Genomic DNA, 21,497 nt, shown 5'->3' with positions numbered 1-21,497 from the left:
TAGTGCCAGTTTCTCAGATATCTTTACTGAGATGCAACTTTTATGATACATTCAGCTGAGAACATTTCAGAAGGCTTACTGAGGCACTTCTCAGGCTATGATTAGCTTAATAGTGTCCCTTTTTTTCCTGTAGGATAACAAGACCACACAGTTTCGGCATGTCCAACAGCTGATTTACAGCCTGATAGAGTGGAGGTCACAGATCCTGTCTGGGACCCTTCCCAAAGATGAGCTAGCTGAGCTCAAGAAGAAAGTCACTGCTAAGATTGACTATGGCAACAGGTAACCTCCAAAGTGTGTGTTGTATGATCCCAAACCCCAGTAAAGGCTCTAGTGGGCTGTTAATTACAAGGTGCTGTGTATGACTAGGCAAAGGGAACACTGAAGCAGGCTGACCTTTTTCCTTGGAAAGGGGATAACTGCAGCTTTCAGTCCCCATCACAAAGTGACTGGCTTGGCAGGTAGGCATGTAACAGTTGGTTCTTCATATGCCAGCAATCTCTTTGACTTGGCAGGAAGCTTTACCTGTCTTAATTCTGCAGACCTGCTGGCACATGATGGCATTGCCCGTGGAGCACAATTTGTGCCTGGCTAGCTGCAGCCAGGTGATGATGAAATAAACTGCTTTGTCAGCATCTGAGTAAGGTGATTCTATATGCCACCAAAACTCCACCTTTCATTGGTTTGTACAGAACAGGGATTGTCTCCAGGACTCATTTATCTGCTTGTCAGACTTGATTCAGGTCAATTAAGAAAAAAGCTTATGGCAGAGAGTAATAATCAGCCACCAGCTATAAGCTTCATACATATACATAGCACTTTTTAGATAAATATCCTTAAGCAAGAGCAAAAGTGCCATCTTAGAAGTGTAGCCTAATAATTTTTATCTAGAATGGGAAAATGGGGAATAAGTATTTGCAGATGGGAAACCCAGCAATGTGATTATTATTAGGAATGCATTGGTGTGCACTGGCTGCACAGGGCAGACCGCAGTTTTGATCTGTGATTTGTTCTCTTTCACTCACTTTTGGTTCTTTTGTGTCATTTTTTTTTTGTCTTCTGACCTGTGTGCTATCCAGGATCCTAGGTTTGGACCTGGTTGTACGAGATGACAACGGGAACATCTTGGACCCAGATGAAACCAGCACAATCTCGCTCTTCAGGTCCCATGAAAGTGCATCCAAAAGGATTGATGAAAGGATCCAGGAAGAGAAGGTACATCTCTTGTCTCTGGCTTTGTCCTCTTCAAATAGCTGGTACTTTTACAGTCCTCTTAAGGATATTGTGCCCCTTTGGCAGCAGAACTGCATTCTTCTGCTTTGTTCATGGAAGTACTCTCCTTCTTTGCAGTCCCTGCAGCAGAATTTGGACCTCCGAGGGCAGCCAATATTCAACACAACACACACATACAGCCTGTACATAAACTTCAAGAACTTTGTCTGCAATATTGGAGAAGATGCTGAGCTGTTAATGAGCCTCTATGATCCTGATCTCTCCAAATTCATCAGGTAAGGGGTTTGTGAATGCATTAGCAGTTTAGTCAGAGGACTCACATCATGCCTGCCTCCTGCCTTCACCGAAACGAGTCACTTCAGAATCACTTTGGGATAGAGGATTTTGGCAGAGTTTTTCAGGTATTCCCCAAAGAGCAAAAAGCTTCTGGGCTTTTGCCAGGTAATAGGGATGTCAAGCATTGATTTCTTTTGTTTTCTCTTTCCTTTATTTGCAGTGAAAACTACTTGGTTCGTTGGGGCAGTAATGGGATGCCCAAAGAGATTGAGAAGCTCAATAACCTTCAAGCAGTCTTTACGGTAAGTTACTGTCTTTACACCCTACAAACTCATCCCCATGCTGCAGATGTGTGAGTTTTGGGTTCTTTTGCTTTCCCCTTATGACATGCACCAGGGAGGGGTCGTATGTGACATTTTAGGGTGTTTTCATGGACTCTTAATGGGCAGCCTCAGAGGAACGCTGCTGAAAAGTGAGGCTTTTGGTACCTCAGTCCAAAGCAGTCATCAAGGTGAATTATTTTACAGTAGCACTGTCAGTGGCTGTTGCTCACCCACGTGTTTCTGACAATCCTGTTAAGCACTCCTCTATCAGAGCCTCACTGGACTGAGAGGCTGGCCTTGAGATCACAGTTGTTTGCTTTTTGGTCCATTCCTTTGCTAATCCTTTTTTTTCTATTGAGAGTTTATTTGCACCAAGGTGTTGATGGAAGAGTTACACGTGAGTGGAATAACTTCTGATGAGAAACAGAGGTGGCACAAACTGGTCATCAGGGTCTAGTACTTGGGCAATTAACATCATTTGCTCTCCTTCCAGTACTGTTTCTGGGGTGTGTTACCAAAGAGTAAGAGTATGTTTAAAACTTGCTGTGTGGAAGTTGTTCCTGTAGTTTAGATTTGGGGTGTTTGTTTCTTTGTGTGTTTGTGTACAGTCACACAAGTCCTGCTCTCTCTCGTTGTCTTCTCTTCCATTCATCAAGCAGACTGGTGGCACTCTGTTTTTAAATCACTTCTAGGATTTAAGCAGTTCAGACTTGATCAGACCAAAGATCAGTTTGGTGTGTCAGATTGTGAGGGTGGGACACATGGAGCTGAAAGATGGGAAGAAACACACCTGTGGACTCCGGAGGCCCTTTGGGGTGGCAGGTATGGCAAATGCAATCAGTGGAGAAAGCAGCAGGGGCTGGGGCAGCGGGTGGGAACGAGGAAATGCATGCTCTGTGTCAGCAGGTGTACTGACCCCTTAGTGTCAGCATCTCTGGCTTCAAGGAGCAGATGCTGAGCTGCATGTAGAAGCCCTTTGAGACCTTTTAGTGGAAGTTCCAGATGAGGATGAGATGCTGTTACTGGTCACTTCTTTGCTGGAGTTTTTAAAGGAGACTTGGTGAATGAGACCTTCAATTCCTGTGATGTCTTGTGAAGAGACTTGCTTGAAACGTGAGGTTCACATATCAAAAGAAATCAGTGTTTGCAATCTGTTTGAAGTGCCTCAGTTGAGTTCCACCTGTGTTTTAGCAGAGGTGACATTGACATTCACTACCATAAGCTGACTCAGCTTCTTAAGCACCACGTGACTCTGGGCTCTGGTTTTTTACCATTGACTTCTGTAGGTGCAGGATTAGTCCTTAGGTATATGTCATATAGCTACCTCCTGAACTCTTGTACCATACAGAATTGTTGGCTCACCTGCAGAAGCTGTTGCCTTAGGGAAAAGAAAGCTACGGTGTGTGTTACCGGTGTCGTCAGGGTTTAACACAAGTCTTTTCTGTTCAGCTCAATGCATCTCTGTTTTATTAGCTTTCATTTTTAGACCCTTTGAGCTTTTTTTTTTAAATTTAGTTTCATTTTCTGCAAAATTAGATACAGTGTCCCAGCTACTGCATCAAGTAAGAGTAGTTTATCAGCTAATAAATATATCAAAATAAGACCATTCACGGGTGAAAGCCGTGGCAAGAGCCATCCAGCTCCTCCCCTGCATTTCTGTGACACGAGGATTTCTTGATGAAGCAGCACTGTACTTTTCAGTATTAAAAAGTAGCTTCATTTAAGTTTCAGACAGGAAGGAATCCTGAGGTGGACCTTGTTTTCAGATTGCAGGACGATTCTTTGGTACATAGCTGAACAATAGAGATATCTCATTGTGTTTATGGCCAGCATTGTGTTACTAAAATATTAGTTACAGTTGTGATCAACAAGTTACAGAAGCACCTTCTCCATGTGTAGTGTTGCTTTCTGTTGCTCTCATGAGTGGAATTTGCTTATTTTGAGCCACTGATGTTTCCATTCTGATAGGGGAAAGCGCTCTCTATGTTCTTGGGCAATGTGGCAACACTGTGTGGTAACTGTGTGTCGTTACAGTGATGGACATAACTGATATCATTCATGGAAAGGTGGATGATGAGGAAAAGCAACATTTTATTCCATTTCAGCAGTAAGTACTGGACTTCTGAGTTCATCACACATCTGACTTATTTAAAGCAGTTGTCCTTCGGAGAAGGACAAATTAGTGTGGGAGCCTGGCAGTGTACCAAGGGCTCTACATATAAATTAGCTTATGGTACTAGTCAGCTCTTTGAAGCAAAAGACTTTTGTCAGCCCTCTGAAGCCTTAGTCTCTTTGGTTTGTGTCAGGATGATGGGCTAAAATGCTTAGAGGGTTTCAGCAATGCAGCTGAACCTGCTATATACCCTTGTCATCTGAGGTAAGGAAGAAGAGCACAGTGCAGAATGATGTTGTGGAGTCTTGGGAGTGTGACCTTCAAAGCTATTAGAGGCTTGAGGGGCGTTTTCAGAAACACCTGAGCATAGAGACCACACCTTCTCCTTGTCATTGTACCTTCTGTACTGTCTCCCTCAGCTTTCTGGATTACCAGAGGACAATAGGAAAGGAATTTCTCCCTATCTGGCAAAGAAATTCAAGCCCCAATGTGTTTTGCATTTCCCTCTTGCCAGTCAGTCTGGTGTGTTCTGCCTACTGTGTCACTGCTCACTTTTTCAGCACACTGGAGAAACTAAACTGGAGCTTGTTTGGGTGGTCACAGCCATGTTGTCACAGTCCTAAATACAGCAATCCATTTGGTGTAGCCATATGCCATTACAAGGTGTTTTCAGGGGAGATGGTGTGGAGTTTTGGGGTGTTTTTTCCTCTCTGCCCTTTCAGGGCCTGCAAGGCTGCACAGAAGGATGTCTTTTCCTTTGCAGAATACTTTTAATCCCATGGAATCCTTGCAGAATCATTTCTTTCTTTGGAAAAAACTAAGCCAGCCGTTGGGCAGCCTCCTTCATGCAGAGCACGTGGTCGGTGTCAGTCTGTCTGCTTCCTGGTCTCTATTGTTCTTCTCAGGATTGCCATGGAGACCTACATCAGGCAGAGACAGCTGATGATGTCCCCACTGATAACTTCCCATGTGATTGGAGAAAACGAGCCCCTCACTTCTGTCTTCAACAAAGTCATCGCTGCCAAGGAAGTGAATCATAAAGGGCAAGGTACAGCAGTTGGGCAAGAAGCTAATGGAAAATCCTGGGGAGGGCAAGGGTTCCACCTGCTTACCAAGGAAAACAAATAGCCTGTGGAAGTCCAGAGATCAAGGCTTATTGGAGTTTGCTATCTTCCCTGAGCCTTCCCTGTAGTGATTGTCACTCCAGCACATTGGGAGCTAAACAAGAGATAAACCCAGGAGCTGTTCTTACTTACATGAAAGAGCTTCTTCAGCTGATGACTTATTGGATGGTGATGTCATGTTTTGAAGATAAAACTGTGGACATGGACATAACATCTTTTAATGTGGACGTTGGAGTGTTTTAACTGGCTTTTGGGTTTAAGTGGCACGATTAAGGATCCTGCTGCTCTTGTTTGTGTGTCTGGCCTTTGCTCAAATACACTGGCAGATTAATCTCAGAAAGTCTGTGTTTGACTTTGGAGAATCTACTTGCCCAGCAAGGTCTCACTCATTAGGGAGAACTGGGCAAGTGAGAACCAGCGTGGGGGATGTAAGGCATGGTGGCATGGAAGTCACATGAAGAACCAGCTTTCTGTTTAGGATAGGCTTACATTGCATGTTTTCATCCTTTCTTTTTTCAGTAAATATGTTTTGCCTTCCTTAGGTCTTTGGGTCTCTCTGAAGCTGCTTCCTGGTGATCTAGCACAGGTTCAAAAGGACTTTTCCCACCTTGTAGACAGATCAACTGCTGTGGCTCGCAAAATGGGATTCCCTGAGATAATCCTTCCTGGTAAGTCCCTGGAGTTAGAGCCACATCAAGTTCTAGAATTTCTGACACAGAAACATTTCTTTTAAAGCCATCTGAATACTGATTTTCATTCATCTTGACACTTCCAGCTGATCTCTTTGTCAAAGAAGTGCAAACATAAGCTTCCTTCATTGAAAAATGACTCTGTGTGTGCTCTTTGGTAGTTCTGTTTAAGTCAAAGAAACGTTTTTGTTGCACAGAGGTTTGACCCTGCTCTTGTTTAATCCACTCAAAGTGGATTCACCCCTATAGGGCTCCTTCCATGCCAAAAAAGTGACATCCAGAGGTTTATAAGCAGGAGAATGGTAAAAGATTTGAAAAGGTTCTGTGGAGTTTGAGGTGAAGATGAAATGCTGATGTTGGCTATTGCTAGTTAGCTGGTATCAGTGAAGGCTGAGAAGAAGATAAGGATGACGTGGTGCCCAAGGATGTTAAATGTTAACTTGAACAACTGTCTGAGGAAAACCAGCTCACTGAGTGCTGTGAATTTTAGGTGATGTTCGAAATGATATCTATGTCACCCTGGTACAAGGGGAGTTTGACAAAGGGAAGAAAAAGACTCCCAAGAATGTAGAAGTCACCATGTCTGTACATGATGAAGATGGAAATCTCCAAGAGGTATGGTGGCCTTTGCAGGAGGTCACAAGGCTGCTCTGTTTGTGAGATGACAGCTTTGATCTGTAGGTTCTCATTTAGCGATTGCATGCAAGAACTGTGTGAGAATGATGATATCAGTGGGGAAATTTTACTACTTGCCTTCATTCTAGACCTTACCTTTTATTTTCCCCTCTCTTCCTCTTTTGTCCAAAGAAAGCTATCCATCCTGGGGCCGGTTATGAAGGTGTCTCTGAATACAAGTCCGTTGTCTATTACCAAGTCAAGCAGCCTTGCTGGTATGAAACCGTCAAGGTAGGAGCATGTCATTTAGAATCAGTGGGTGCATCAGTAACAGAATATCCTGTCAACTGACTGGAGACAGAGTACTGGTGCTGCATTTTGTGTTGTGTTGTCACATGCAGGTGTCCATTGCAATAGAAGAAGTCAGTCGTTGCCATTTGAGGTTCACTTTCCGTCATCGATCGTCACAGGAATGTGAGTATCAGGAAAGAAGGATCTGCAGGAGCAGCCTCCTCCTCCTCCTCTTTGCTGAGTAGCCACCAAAGGTGTGGCACTTGCATTTCTACTTCTCAGTGTTGGGGATTTTCTTGCAAGGAAAGAAAAAGAAGTGCAACTCTTTACAGCCTTAAGAAAGGTTTGGTGCTGGTTTTGTTCTAAACCCAAAGTTAGGGAGCAACATGTGAGCCTTCTTGAGAGACTGTTGTCAATGCTCATTGCTTCTCAGTGTATGGGGTTGGTTTTAATTTGTTTCAAGGCCTTCACAACATTGTGTGATGTCCAGTGAGCTTCTAATGATCTTCTTATTAAAAGATTTCTAATTAGGTTAATGAAAGGCTAATGAGAAAGAGCTAGAAATTGACTTCAGAGCCTTGAAACAAGATCAATAATGTGAGAATAAACCCTTGAAAGGTTCTCCAAAAGCTCCCTGTGAGGTGCAGTGACATGCTTCTGCATCTATACCCCACCAACAGATTTGCCAAACCCCAGCCAAAACAGCTCTACAATTATGTAGGTCCATCTAGCAGCACAATTAAGCAGTTGTGTGTCAAGAGATGCTTCAGAGAGGATGTTTTTCTGTGTAGTTGCAGACACCTTGAGGGAAAGAGAGAGAGCTCTTCCTACTGTGGATCACAAAGTTTGATAGCTCCATTGCATGAGGGTGTGATGCTATTAAAGAAGCAACTGGATGTAGTTAGAGCTGTGCTATGGATAGTATAGGGATAGTGTAGTATAGCACAGGCATAAATAAACCAAGTCCTAATAATAACAGTTTTTCTTTCTGCTTGCAGCTAGGGATAAGTCTGAGAGAGCTTTTGGCATGGGCTTTGTGAAGTTGATGAATGCAGATGGAACAACTCTGCAAGATGGCAAGCACAATTTGATTGTTTATAAGGTAGCTTGGACATTTACAGTCTTCACTTTTGTTTAACTAATCAAAACAACTCTCTTGGCTGACTTTTTCCCCATTAATGTAAACATCACAATTGTGGAGATGTTTAGTCATTTTTCTAGGGTAATAAGACAGGAATTATCTGCCAATAAGTCACTCTCAGCTCTACTTGCTTGATTGGGTTTCTGACTGCAGGTACACAAGTGTGTTGCATCCTTGTGTGTGTGTATAGAGCATTTTTTCTCTAGCATCATTCACCTAGAGAGCATGCAACAAGCAGGCCTGGTGAGCACCTGCTTTGGAGGATCAGTGTGTGATGGGATGAGACACCTGATGCCTTTAATCACAGTAAGTGGGGAAAATTAATGCATGGCAGTAAAAAGCTACAAAGGGAGAGTTGGTGGGAAACCCTCCTAAACTCTGTGGTTTGAATCACTCTGAAAAGAGCTTAGTTCTTGGCAGCATGACCAACTTCTCCTCCCTAAAGTTAAAGGCCAAATAGATAATGTGAGTAAACAACCAAAAGGTGTTTAAAGCCCTCTCTGGGTGTCACTGTATCTGCAGATGAGAACTGGAAGAGGTGTGCTGGGTGTGAGATAACCCTTGTCTTTGCTGTGTTCAACCAACAGGGTGATAACAAGAAAATGGAAGATGCTAAATGCTATTTAACTCTTCCTTGCACCAAAATGGAGATGGAAGAGAAGGAGTCATCCTCAGGGAAAAACCTGCACAACTTCACACCCAGTAAAGACAGCACAAAAGACAGCTTCCAGATTGCCACCTTGATCTGCTCCACCAAGCTCACCCAGAATGGTAGGTCTTGCATTAGCAGCCCAGCTGGATCATGCTGTATATTGAAAGTAGAGGACACCTCCTTTATGCAATTTTTAGGGGGACTGCAGCATGTGTGAGCATTGTGTTTGAGTTTAAATCATCCTCCTTTATGTGTCAATGGCAACTCAATCCCTGCTTCATGTTGGGATCATGTTGCCAGTACAAGCCACAGAGATGTTTACACAGCCACTAGGGACCATGTCACATGAATATTTAATCCAAACTACCGATGTTAAACCAAACAGGTTTGTCAGCATGTGGAGAAGTGGCTCCCATCAGTGACAGTGTGTGTGTGTTTTCATAGACATTTAAGGTTAATTATCTGTTTTTCTCTGCCTGTTAAGAAAGTAGCAATTAGAATTGAACTCTTTAGGATGCTGTTATGCATTAACTCTGCTTTGCACGCTGCCAAAGTGGTCAAAATGAAGAATGATGTGTATATATATGTGTGAATGAACACACTGTGTGCTGATGGTCTGCTCACAGTCTGAGCTTGGCCAGTTAGCTGAAATGCCATGCTGATACTCGTGTGTGTGAGGACACATTCTTTGGCCCATCTGATGTACAGGCCAAGCACATTTACATCTTTCTACCCTCCTGCATGAGACCCCTGTTTCTGAATGTGACACTCTTTGTCAAGCCTGTTGAGTTTCACATGTAGTCTTACATCTAGAGGTAGTAAACAGATTTACTTTTGGAGAAGAGATAATGTGCATGTATTTTATTAACCTAGATGATGTGTGTGAAACCTGCCAGACTCCTTTAAAAGACTCAACTGTAATTTGTAGATGAAATTGAGGTCATGAGATGTCCCAGAACAGTGATAAACAGCTCTGCAGCTTAATGTCATTTAGAGAAGGTTCAGTTTTAGCTTTAAGAACCATCCCCAAGAGACTGCTTTATACAAACACAAGCATTAGTAAGAGAAGTCATGCACTCAAATCCCAATCTTAAGATATCTTCTCTTGGTGAATGAGAAGCCTGCAAAATTGTCTACTGAATGCCTCTTCTTATCACATTACACCAAGGTTTCCATTTGTAGCAAGACAACTTGCCAAGACAAAAGAACCATCTTAGGATGATATTCTATGCATCAGTGTGACTCGTGTAAGCTGGTTCTAAAAATAAGCTCTAGCAGTGTATTGTTGTGCAGCCATTGTCAGCTGGGGTGTTGTAATGTGGTTTTTAATTGCTGGTGTGTTCTCTCCTTGCTAGTTGACCTGCTGGGTTTGTTGAACTGGCGTTCTAACTCGCAGAACATAGCTCACAACTTAAGGAAGCTAATGGAAGTGGAAGGAGGAGAAATTGTAAAGGTATGAGTCTCTTTCTTATACAAACACTTATGTACGTGCTTGATGGTTGACCTTGAGGGTTTGTAATTGCATGGTACCCACAAACTCTCTGTATAGGCTGGGAGAGTCACTCTAGCTGCTGAGTAACAGAACAAAAGGTTAAAAAAGAGCTCTCAGTAGTGGAATTCACCAGAATTACAGAAGTTAAGTGTTGCTAGGATCAGGGAGGTAGTGGTGACTTTCTTTTCTCCTGTATCCTTATGAAATAGATGATCCATTCAAGGCCTAACCTAATTTTCAGTAGTGGCTCTGAACCTCCTTTGTGAACAGGGACTTGTTGATCTAGGAACAGGGTGCAGAGGAGGCCCAGAGGGATTATAGTGAGAGTATTGTGGGGAATAAACCTGAAATGTGGGAAAGAGCCACAGAAAATAGTCTGCTGAAGGATTTAGGGGGTAGGACTTCCCGTGGTTCCAAGTGTGGATCTTTGGGGATTGTGCAAGGTCGTGGTTTTACTGAACTGCTGAACAACTGAAGTGCTGTGACACTGCAAACCAGTCGTTGTGTGGAGTGTTATCCCTTAGTACAGTGGATGTTTAAACCCTATGGACAGAATGAAATGTATTCAATAGGTCTCTTGCTAGATGAAAAGGCAATGGAACAGAAAAGTGGGACTATTAAGAGCTGATAAGAAGAAGTTCTCCATGCTCTAGTGAGGGAGAATAGTGTGATGATCTTGACAAGGACGTGAATGAATACAGGACTAAAATAAATCCCTTTTTAAGTGTTCTGTCATGGACAGCTTTTACAGCTGGGCTGGAAGGGGAAAAATGAGCAGTTGTCTTCTCCTATTTTCCTATTCCTGTTCTCATGTTGTTTCCCATCTAGTTTTTACAAGACACCCTTGATGCACTTTTCAACATAATGATGGAAATGTCAGAAAATGAAACTTATGATTTCCTTGTGTTCGATGCACTGGTGAGTGAGCCCTGTGGATTAAGGCAATTTCCAGAAGAGATAAGTTGTATTATTTATCACAAAGGGGAAAATTTATTCAGGGTCACAATGGTGAAGGATTTGTGGCTGTGGTGGGAGTAGAAGATGTGCACCCTAAGTCCTAGGCCTGGTAGGGATGACTGGTCCTCTGGAGCTTCGTGGAAGGATTGTAATGACTGAGTAAAAGACTTCCCAAGGACTTTTCTGCATCTTTGGAGAGGCTGCTTAGTATGTGTGCAGTGCAGAAACAAAGCTCTGTGCTTCATACTGATCAATAAATATGTGCTAGATAGGAAGAAATGTGAAGTCAGATATATGCAGCTGACACTGGAGAGGTGAATACAGGGGGATGGAATATCCTGGCTCTAATACGTATTGGAGTAACAGAACTGAGTGTTTGCTATGAGTATAAATCTTCAGAATCTCAAGTTCTAGATGGAAAAACATTGTTTCTTATCTTTAAATAAGGCCTTCAGCTCTGTGCATTACAGAAAGACTGAGGAGTGCTGCTTCCTATGTCACTGTTGTTGCTATCAGAAGTAGCTCCCTCGATCTCTAAAGGTTTTCTATCCAAGCTGCCATGACCTTCCTTCCCTCTGAGCAGAGATGTAGTTGCACACAGTGTTTAGTCACTCTTAGAATACACATAACACTCTCTGTAGAGTTAATGCTATTTGGAAAACAAACAGACAGCACCTATGACCCAGCATAATAAATGACATGCAATTAGAGGCTGAGCTGTGGCAGTTAGAGGCTGTGTAGCTCTCTACATCTGTTTCCTTTGGAATTTTTGACAGGTATTTATTATTTCTTTGATTGGAGACATCAAGTTCCAGCATTTCAACCCTGTACTTGAAACTTACATTTACAAGCACTTCAGTGCAACCTTGGCATATGTGTAAGTATTGGTAAGCACAAACCTTACAGGCTGTCACTCACACGGTGCCTCACTGAGAGTTTCGGTGAGCTATGCTAATGTGAGAGGCAGCATAGACCAAGATGAGGGTGTTCCACTCTCTTCTCTGCTTTCAGGAGAGAAAGAAACCCTGTAATTACTCTTTTTACCCTCCCAAAAGTTTATGGTTTAGGGGTTTTTCTTCCTGTAAAGAAAAGACAGTGCTGTTATGGAAACTCCTCTGTCAGACTGTGTGATCCCAGCTTCCTGGACACTTCATTTTAGGGAACAAGAAAAAAAGCAAATCAAGAAGCTGGAATCTGTAGACAAATGTGTAGACTTAGCTGAGAATCCATGAACAGGTTATGGAAGTCTGGCATCCCATGAAACCCAACTGTTTCAGAAGGAACTGGGCTGTGAAGAGGAACCCATCTGTTATTCATTAGATGGTTCTTCCTCTCTGGAATAAGGAAACTGGACACAGAAACTTAATGACATCTGTATTTAATCCTTTTTTTTTTTCCCTTCCATTTCCAAAGGAAACTTACCAAAGTACTGAACTGTTATGTGGGAAATGCTGATGACTCCAGCAAGACAGAATTGCTGTTTGCTGCTCTGAAAGCCTTGAAGTACCTGTTCCGCTTCATTGTTCAGTCACGGATATTGTACCTGAGGTGAGCCCGAGGTCATTGCCATCCTTATGTCTCCTTTTGCAAGTCAGTGGAGTTGCTTCCACTCAGCACCACTGGATGGGATATTCTTCAGCATATCCTCTATCCTTGAATTATTTATCTTTCTGCCCTTTGTCTGCAGCTGGAGGAAATCAGGTTAGAGATTGAAATCCCTAATTTGAAGAGGAGAATTGTTTTAGTCACCTGTAGCGTGCTGTAAGGAGCATATGGTAGTGCTGGAAAGGAACTTGTTATTTATTGAACTGAAACATGGAATGATGCCTCATTTTAAGAAACTGTAAGAAACAAATGCACACACTTAATTGTGAGGTGAGGATGGCACATTGTGCAGTTAGGGTATGGTCAGTGGCAGTTTTACTGCAGTCACAAACCATGTTTTCAAAGATCTACAGTGAATGTTTGGAATCCTTTCCTCTTGTTCATTCTGCCTTTTTTTGTTTGATACAGAATGAGCCACTTGATTCTTGGAACCCAAGCAGGATTGGATGCAATGGCAGTTTAATAAGTGCAGCTTTTTCCCTTGTAACTGTTCCATCAGGAAATGACTGCAGAGGCTCCAGTGCCAGTTTTACACTCGTGTCTTTTGTAGAAGGCAATTGCATTAAAATGTTGTTCCACTGGATAAAGCCGTATTTCAGCTGCTGTGACACTGTTAGCCTGGATTTATGTGTGTAACCAGCTCTTTCTGTTCTCTGTGTAGGTTTTATGGGAAGAGTGAAGATGGGGATGAATTTTATGATGCAATACGCAGGCTGTTCCTCTCCTTCAATGTCCTCATGGACAGGCCTTTGGAAGAGGCTGTCAAGATTAAGGTATGCATGATTTGCAGGAGAAGGTAATATCTCTTATTAAATCAACTGACACAATTTGGAGGGGGCATGACAGAAAAAGGGACAAGCTTTGAGGCATGTGGAAGCCATTCAGATGAGTCACATCACCACTGAGTGTCTGTTTTAATGAACTGTGTGTGGCAGGAAAGGAATATTTAAACCCTAAAGTTTATCAAATAAAGATGGGAACTTTGGCTTTCACCTTTCAGCTCCTGCTAGGGTGAAAACTACCAATCAATTAAAGATATAATACTGCAGTATGGGAAGAAGCTTCAACCAGTAACACCAAGCTTGAGGGTGATGGAGATGGAAATGTTGAACTACTGCAAAAGTCAATATCATGCTGGGAATGAAAGTAATGAAAACACAAATGGTTTAAGAATGGGACTTGGATTTTATACTTGACTCTTTCTGGTGTCAACTGGGTGATGAACCTTCTGTTTATGCTCTGAGGAGCAGAGCAGCCATGCAATGAGGATGCTAAATTGCTAAAGGCAATGAGACTCTTAGTTTGCTCCTTTTATTCCAGTTCTTCTACCCAACATACTTCTCCTCTGTTTGAAGGACAGATTGATTCTAAACTGTTTAATCAACCCTTTGGTGATTTAAAGCCCAACTTTAATTCTCATGCAGTCAGCAGTTTCAGAACATCACAGAGGGACCTGCAGTTGCTGTTGCACTTAGTTGTCTGGATGCCACACTTACAAAAGCTGTAGCACTACCTCGGTAACTTACTCTTGTGTATATGGACATGCTAAAGTATGCAGAACCCTGAGCCAATTTACCTGACTGGTGCTTTTCATGTCAGTCTATGAGGAGTTTAATCCCTGGAACTGCAGGATGTTTGCAGAAACTAAAGCACTTGGCTCCAAATCCTTCCTCTTTCCCCTCTTCCTCTCTGTACTGCAGATGTGTGGTTGCTGGAGGCTCTTTGGATGCAGAAATTTGATCATAAGCCAGTTTTCCACAGGTGTCAGCATATTTGTTCCTGACAAAAACTACATTTACTGTGTGAGCCATGGGCATTGTTGTTGAGACTTTACACCCTTTTAGAATGGACAAGCTAGCCTAACTCAGTTTCCACGTGTGTTTCACGTCCTTGTTTCTTCTTTTTTCTTGCAGGGTGCAGCTTTAAAGTATTTGCCAAGCATCATAAATGATGTCAAACTAGTATTTGATCCTGTTGAGCTCAGGTAACTGTATTAAGTTACTTTGTCCTCTAAACCCAGCTCATCTTTTGGGAAGGAAAAAAGCAGTCACTGTGATGATGACATGATAATGCACACACTGAGCATGAGTTTGAGAAAGTGCTTGCAGGGCTTTAAAGAAGTCAGCTTAGTTCAAAGGAATTGATGCATCTCAACTGCTCTTTCTTAGGTGCTTTGAGACTTCACTGAAAACCAGAATTTGGCTGGGGAGTGGTTGTGTTGAAATGTTAACTCTAAGTGAGTGCTCCTGAGCTAAACCAAAGTGTGTGGCCAAGGCATGGCCTTGGTCAGGAAAACAACAGTTGTCTTTGTTTAGAAAACTCACAGCACTCTGTGGATTTCTGTTCTTTGGGGTTCATCACTTTGCCCAGAACCTCCCAACCCTCCTTGTTCTGACACAAATAATTTGCTCTTCAACAGTAGACAAACAGCAAACGTACATGGGATTTAATTTAATGGGGTTTCAGAGTCATCACTCTTGATGAAAGGGGCATCTGGAAGGATGCTGTCTTGCTGCTGTACATAGCAGTGTTTCAAGTTACAGCAAGGATCTGCTGAGGCTTTGCAAATCTGTTTCATTTTGTATGAAAGGGAGTCCAATTATGTTGTACTGGCACTGGAGTGTAGACACTGCTGCCTGTTTAGAAGCTTTTGTGATGTCTGGTGTGTGTTGGGATGCAAGCTTCACTTTAAGAGGTTTAAGCCTGCAGTTTCTGAACACTGTCCATTTTTAGTACAAGTCCTGGTACAAGTTTCCTAAAAATGAGCTTAGGTTCTGTAGTGCTGTGCCTGGAGAGCACTTGCAGGTAACATGTCCACACAGTGACAAAAGTGCTTGATGTGCCCAGGGCAGTGTAGGCTGTAGGATGGGGTCACACAGGGTGGAAATGCTGATTGTCTGCTTGTGCTTTGCCCACTAGTATCCTCTTCAGCAAGTTCATCCAAAGCATTCCTGACAACCAGTTAGTTCGACAGAAGCTGAACTGCATGACCAAGGTAGTCGAGAGTGATCTGTTTAAACAGTCTGGTAAGTAGCAAACTGAAGTCCCTGGGTTCTGCCTGGGGCCACACACCCTTAAGGAGGAGAATGTGTTTCAGGTTTAGGTGTCCTTTGCATCAGTCATCAGTGGTAGTCTGCCCTTAAATCCATCTTAGATTTAGGATCCATTTCTTACTGAGAAATATTCCTTGCCATGGAGCAACGGACACTTTCCATGCTGTTCAGTCTTTATACAATGCCTAGTGCTGTGGCATCCTGATCCAGGTTGTTGCTTTGTAAGGAGGCAGAAGGTGAGAGTGTACTCTGTGATGCAACACATGTAATTGTGTTATGTGTGACTCTAGTCTGTTAGTGGTAGCTGGAGGGGGTTTAAGCATGTTTTGGTGTCCAAGTTATGAGCAGAAGCCACTTTATGATGCCTATGTTATACTGAATGCTGAAGAACTTCCTGAGACCAACATGATGTGGTGCTGTGTTCCATTTTTCTCTTCAGAATGCAGAGATGCTCTTCTGCCACTACTAATAGATCAGCTAAGTGGTCAGCTGGATGACAATTCAAACAGACCTGACCACGAGGCTTGCTCACAGCTCCTCAGCAACGTCCTTGAAGTCCTGGATCGGAAAGATGTGGTGAGCATGAACTGTCCAAGGGTGCAACTCTTCTTTTGAGGACTTATGGCAAAGAAATGTTCTCAGCTAACACTTGAAAGAGTTGCAGAGTCCTGATGATTACAGAAATTGTGTTGCATTGCATTTCTGTACAGTTTGGATCTCTTTGCACATAAAGGAGCTGTGAAAGGCTGAATTGGTGGTTATCACTATGGGGCAAAAAGCAATCACCCTCCTTTGTGGGGACTCAGCTGTTATCCCCAGCTAACTTGGGTGGCTTGTTGGAGCAAGTCATAGAAGTATTTGGTTTCTTGTTTTCTCTGCTGTGAAGTAGGGACAATGACAATTATTCAGTCAGGAGAATACAGTTACTCACCACATTAGTCATGGAAATCGATTCTAAGTTGCTGTGCAAAGAATAGTTAGAACTGGAGAGCTGTTCAGGGAAAACAAAGTCAAATCAAAGCACTGGTTTCAGTTCAGCTATGTCAGGAGGAGCTAATGAAGCTGGTGTAGATAATTACACTCCACCAAGTGTTACACCTACAGCCTGTGAATCGATCGCTCGTGTCTTTTAAACCTCCTTTCTTTGCATCCTCTAATAACAATTAACCACTGTCAGGGAACTCATCTCACCCAGACAGCACTTTATAGAGCAGTGTACATAAAGAATGGTCTCTAATTTACCTGATTGAATGTCCCCAGGGGCCCACTGCTGCCCACATCCAGCTGATCATGGAACGCCTGCTACGGAGAATAAACCGCACAGTGATTGGAATGAGCAGACAGTCTCCACACGTTGTGAGAGCCTTTTACTTGCTTCACTTATTACTTTACCATTTGTTATAGCAGGATTTATTCTCCTGGGAGATGTCAGTGTGTAGCAGTGGCTTATGAAATCATCTTTCCATTTCCTACAGGGCTTCTGTGCCACTAAAACATGGCTTTTGGTGCTTTTCCAAGACCAGGTATTAGGATACAAATTGTCCTTAGTCCAGCAGCAGTTTAAACTGAGTCACAGTTGGCTGTGATTGCAGGTTTCAGTGCAGCTTCTGATGCACATGGAGTCTGCTGAAAAAAAAGTGCTCTTTTCTCACCTTGGCTGAGCAGGATTAAATGCTGAAGGATGAGGCATCTCTAAGGGACATTTCTGACTACTGTGTGGCATCTTAGAAGGTGTAAACAAGTTGGGATGTTTTACTTTGCCCTGTTCTTCATGTAAAGGTGGAAAAATGGGCATACATAGTAGTATCTTCTTTCTGGAAACTCTAAGGTCAAGTTAATGATGTCACCTCAGCTGTGAAAGTTAGTTGGCCATGGTAAAGTAAAAAATCATAGAGTCATTGAAGTTGGAATAGACCCTTCAGCTAAATAAGATGGTGAGCAGTGATATTTGACTAGCAGAGCTCTGGAAGCATATGCCACACTTGGAATATACAGTGCTTAATACAGGAAAGTAATCAAGTGTTTTGTTTTTCCTCTTCCAGGGTATTTTTGTGGCCTGTATGACAGCCATCCTGAGGCAGATGGATGATTTCCATTACAACCATTACATCAATACTTTCAAAACCAGACAGGACATTATTGTAAGTCAGCCTGGCTAGGGAATTAGCTCAATCCATAAAGAATTACACTCAGCTTCTGAAAGGTCATTTCAAGTTACTGTATTCAGTTTGGAGTGATTATTCTGAAGTCATCAGCAATGACTTACAGGCACCTAATGCCACAGGCACTGGGAATATATTCACATCAGCCCTGCTGGGCATACACAGTGGATGTTGCTGACTCAGCAGAGCCCAAGAATAGTATTTACATTGAGTAAAAAGATGTTGAATGACTATTTAAGTCTGCAAGTAAAAAGTCAGGAACCAGAGGAGTGAAAAGATGAAGAGGAAAAGCATTTTCCTCTCTCTGGCTTTCTCTGTACCTTTTTGTGATCCTGTTCTCTTTATCTAATTCTTTCCTCTCATCTGGAGATGCTTTAGCCTTGCTTTAGTAGGCAGCAATGTGCCATTCGTGTCTCCAAAGACTTTCAGTGTGAAACCAGCTGAAACATTAGGTTTGTCGTTGGCTTGGGTTTGTTTTAGGCCCTTAGAATTGACAGCTGTGTTCATGTCTTTCTACAAACTGCTCTGAGCAAGTCAGAACTGAATAAGCATGACACAGCAACTGTGCTGGCTGGTTTTGTCCCCATACCCCTCATTTTACAACTCAGAAGTGTTTGTATATTGAAATACTGGCAGGGGAAGAGCCTGGAGTTGTGTCCTTGCTGTAAAAGATAAGTCAAAACCCACAAGAAGGTGTTTGTAGGTTATTTTGGATGGCAAGGTGAGCTCTTTCCCTGAGCAGCTGCAATTGCTTGCAATGTGTTGAGCAACATAGCCACCTACAGGAGACAGACAGTTCTGTCACTGCTGCATCTGGAGGCCACTGGGCTGCATTGTCCACAAAGAGCACTCATCAGCTGGTTTTAGAATAGCTGCTTATATTTCTGTGAAGGAAGTAAAAATTCAAGCAGATAGATTCAAGAATCTTCTCATGCTCATCAAGTAGAGGAGTGAAAAGCAGGGTTCTGTAGAAGGACCTCTGAGGAAGAAGGGTGCTAGGAAGGCACATCTGATGGATTTTGGTAGAAGGCAGATGCAAGGCAGAGTTTACTGCCATAATTTTATTTGAGTGTTTTGGTTTGTTTGCTTTGTTATTTTCATTGCACCATCACTTGATGGATTTAACACTGTTAGAAGTTAATTCATATCTTCAAGCCCAAACCTTTCCATCAGGCTCTGGTTTAATAATGCCTGAAGGATTTGTACTCAGGCAGCACCAAATGCCCATTTCTCTCTCTTGCATCAATGTCCTTTGCCAATTCTTTAGAGCAAGCTCTTCAGCTTCTTTTTTTGGCTGGTGATTTTTGCAGGGTGGTGATTTCTCATGTGACCTTCTTCGTGTCCTTCTCATTTTTGAATGCTAATGTGCCGTCTTTGTAGAGAATAGACTGCAATTAAATGCTCATAGGTAGTATTTATATCTGCAGAGACCACAATATAGAGATCAATATTCTTGATGGTATCTCCTTTTCATCTCTCTTCTTCCACTTCCTTTTTTCTTACTCTACAATTCAACCTTGCCTTGACCAAATCTTAGTGTGATACAGGTTTGTCTGGAGCAGTTCAGCATTTGTTCAAGGAGTGTCTTTTCTACAGTAGTGTTCTAAACCATGTAGCCTGTTCACTACCTTTTGTTTAACTGTCCTTCTTAAACTGGACCAGAAAAAGCCAGCTGGGGATGTTACATGATCATTTCCATCCTTATAAAAGATACTGCAGAGGACTGTTACACTTGTACCATTCAGACATTTGGAAACAAGTCCTTCAATATTGGGTTTGCTTTTCAGTCCAGCTTGTGCAGCACAACTCCCTACAATGCAGTTTAATTCAAAACAGTAAAGACAGATTTAAGGAAACAGATCAACACGTGCTCTGGAATTATTTCTCCTTCTGTAACTGAATGGATGAGATGTCAGAAATGATTCCCACACAACTAGGGATCCTCCTTAGGATGCATTGATTGCGTTGATGAATGACTGCATCAATTAGCAACTGCAAACACTTGCATTTCCCTATCCTTTGATGTGGATAAATATCCAACCTGATGGGCCATGGTTTTTATCTTGCCAACAGGACTTCCTGATGGAAACATTCATTATGTTCAAGGACCTGATTGGAAAGAATGTCTATGCAGCTGACTGGATGGTCATGAACATGATGCAGAGCAGGTATGTAGTTGCTGCTATTTCAGGTCTTGCTTTTGCTTTGGAGCCTTTCTGGTTTGGAAAGGAGGAGGGACCCACACAAGCAGGCTTGTCACTCTTGATTTGATGCTTTTGTCTCTTCCAGGGTTTTCCTCCGGGCAGTGAACCAATTTACCTCTGTACTCAATCGCTTCTTCCTGGATCAAGCAAATTTTGAACTCCAGGTGATAGTTCCATTGCTCCTGGATTTTCTTAGGAACCCTAGTCCTGAAAGGCAGAACAAACAGATGCCAGTGGTAACAGATTTGTTGATGTGGAACATGCCTGTGGAAAATGTCCATGGTCTTTTATAGAAAATCAGCTGGATGCAGAGAGGTTTGAATTGCAGAGCTGTGGGTTACAAGCAGATACAACTGCTGCAGGCTTTACAAAGTGGAGCTGAGCAGTATGCTGACCATAGCTGATTTGTGCTTCACTAGATAAGAACAAAGTACTCCATGGGTGTCCCCACTGGCACTTGGAAAGCGTAAGCTAAAGAGTGAGAAACATGAAGTTGCTGTGTGCTTGTAGCTGAGAACACACAGACATATCCATTCAGATACTGGTTGTTGCTTTTGCTTTGTCATCTATTTTAGACCTGTTTCTCTTCCACAGCTCTGGAATAACTACTTCCATTTGGCAGTGGCCTTTCTCACTCATGAGTCCCTCCAGCTGGAGACTTTCTCTGAAGCCAAGCGCAGCAAAATCATCGAGAAGTGAGTTTACATTTTACAAGTTGTCAGCCCTTTTTTGCTCTCAAGAAGCCTCATTCTCCCTGTTCAAACAAACCCAATACAGTCTTAGAGTGAGATGAATCACACCATGGAAGGATTCGATTAATGAGTGATGATAAAGGGAGAAGATGACTAGGACAGATGGCAGGTCTTTACACTGTGGATATCTTAAGTCTGGTCAGACAGATGCTGAGTTGTTTGAGCTGAGCTTAAGCACTTTGCCAGAAGGTTCTTCCCACTGTAAGGTCTGTAGCAGAAGACTTGCCACAGTTGCCAAAGCAATATCTTATGCAATACCTTAGCCATTATCTGAGGCAGATAAGCAAGAATCCTAAAAGCTCTGCAACTTTTTAGTCACCTCTCCTTGCTTTTTCTGTCTTGAAAATGAGAGCTCTTCAGAGGCATTTATCACCTTGAAAGTAGTAACTTCCAGTAACTTCACCAAATGCACAAAGGCACTGAGCAGCTTCTACTTCTGCATTTAGCTGGATGCAGGTACTAAATATCCTTGTAGATCCTGATGGAGAATTTTGTTAGAGCATATGTAGTTGACATTTGCCATCTCTTCTCTGCAATGACAGCTGTAAGAAGCACCAAAGACAACAAAATTCTGGGTAGAATTGCATGAAGCAGCAGGGCTGCAGCTTTATTCTGCTCTCAGGGAGTCTGCAGTCTTCTGTCAGCATGACACGTGGCCATTCTCCTCCCCTGGGCATTAGTGCTGGCAAGGGTGAGGAACAAAAAAGTTGAGGTGAACATCTAACAAAGGGTGTGTAATACTGAGACATTTCTTGGTCTTAGATCTCCAGTATGCAATATAGTCTGAGACACTTCTTGGTATAAATGTCCAGCAT

The 21,497-nt window shown here is 42.6% G+C and overlaps 1 protein-coding gene across 3 annotated transcripts in view; it reads left to right on the top strand.

Annotated features, from left to right (window-relative positions):
- Positions 1 to 21,497, top strand: part of DOCK5 (dedicator of cytokinesis 5) — a 74,010-nt gene that overhangs the window by 25,778 nt on the left and 26,735 nt on the right. For all 3 annotated transcript variants that reach the window (XM_010203540.2, XM_062015829.1, XM_062015830.1), the window contains exons 6-31: positions 134 to 282; positions 1,080 to 1,215; positions 1,351 to 1,508; positions 1,730 to 1,811; positions 2,525 to 2,654; positions 3,867 to 3,939; positions 4,851 to 4,993; positions 5,612 to 5,737; positions 6,249 to 6,373; positions 6,566 to 6,664; positions 6,775 to 6,847; positions 7,663 to 7,766; positions 8,393 to 8,576; positions 9,813 to 9,910; positions 10,778 to 10,867; positions 11,683 to 11,783; positions 12,320 to 12,454; positions 13,173 to 13,284; positions 14,425 to 14,495; positions 15,431 to 15,537; positions 16,004 to 16,140; positions 16,825 to 16,920; positions 17,607 to 17,705; positions 19,800 to 19,894; positions 20,016 to 20,094; positions 20,525 to 20,625. In XM_010203540.2, the coding sequence (XP_010201842.2) occupies positions 134 to 282; positions 1,080 to 1,215; positions 1,351 to 1,508; positions 1,730 to 1,811; positions 2,525 to 2,654; positions 3,867 to 3,939; positions 4,851 to 4,993; positions 5,612 to 5,737; positions 6,249 to 6,373; positions 6,566 to 6,664; positions 6,775 to 6,847; positions 7,663 to 7,766; positions 8,393 to 8,576; positions 9,813 to 9,910; positions 10,778 to 10,867; positions 11,683 to 11,783; positions 12,320 to 12,454; positions 13,173 to 13,284; positions 14,425 to 14,495; positions 15,431 to 15,537; positions 16,004 to 16,140; positions 16,825 to 16,920; positions 17,607 to 17,705; positions 19,800 to 19,894; positions 20,016 to 20,094; positions 20,525 to 20,625 (2,903 nt within the window). The remainder of the gene's footprint in view (positions 1 to 133; positions 283 to 1,079; positions 1,216 to 1,350; positions 1,509 to 1,729; positions 1,812 to 2,524; positions 2,655 to 3,866; positions 3,940 to 4,850; positions 4,994 to 5,611; positions 5,738 to 6,248; positions 6,374 to 6,565; positions 6,665 to 6,774; positions 6,848 to 7,662; positions 7,767 to 8,392; positions 8,577 to 9,812; positions 9,911 to 10,777; positions 10,868 to 11,682; positions 11,784 to 12,319; positions 12,455 to 13,172; positions 13,285 to 14,424; positions 14,496 to 15,430; positions 15,538 to 16,003; positions 16,141 to 16,824; positions 16,921 to 17,606; positions 17,706 to 19,799; positions 19,895 to 20,015; positions 20,095 to 20,524; positions 20,626 to 21,497) is intronic.

Source organism: Colius striatus, chromosome 27, assembly GCF_028858725.1.
Source record: "Colius striatus isolate bColStr4 chromosome 27, bColStr4.1.hap1, whole genome shotgun sequence".
Taxonomy (NCBI): Eukaryota; Metazoa; Chordata; class Aves; order Coliiformes; family Coliidae; genus Colius; species Colius striatus.
This window is presented reverse-complemented; position numbering and strand designations above follow the sequence as displayed.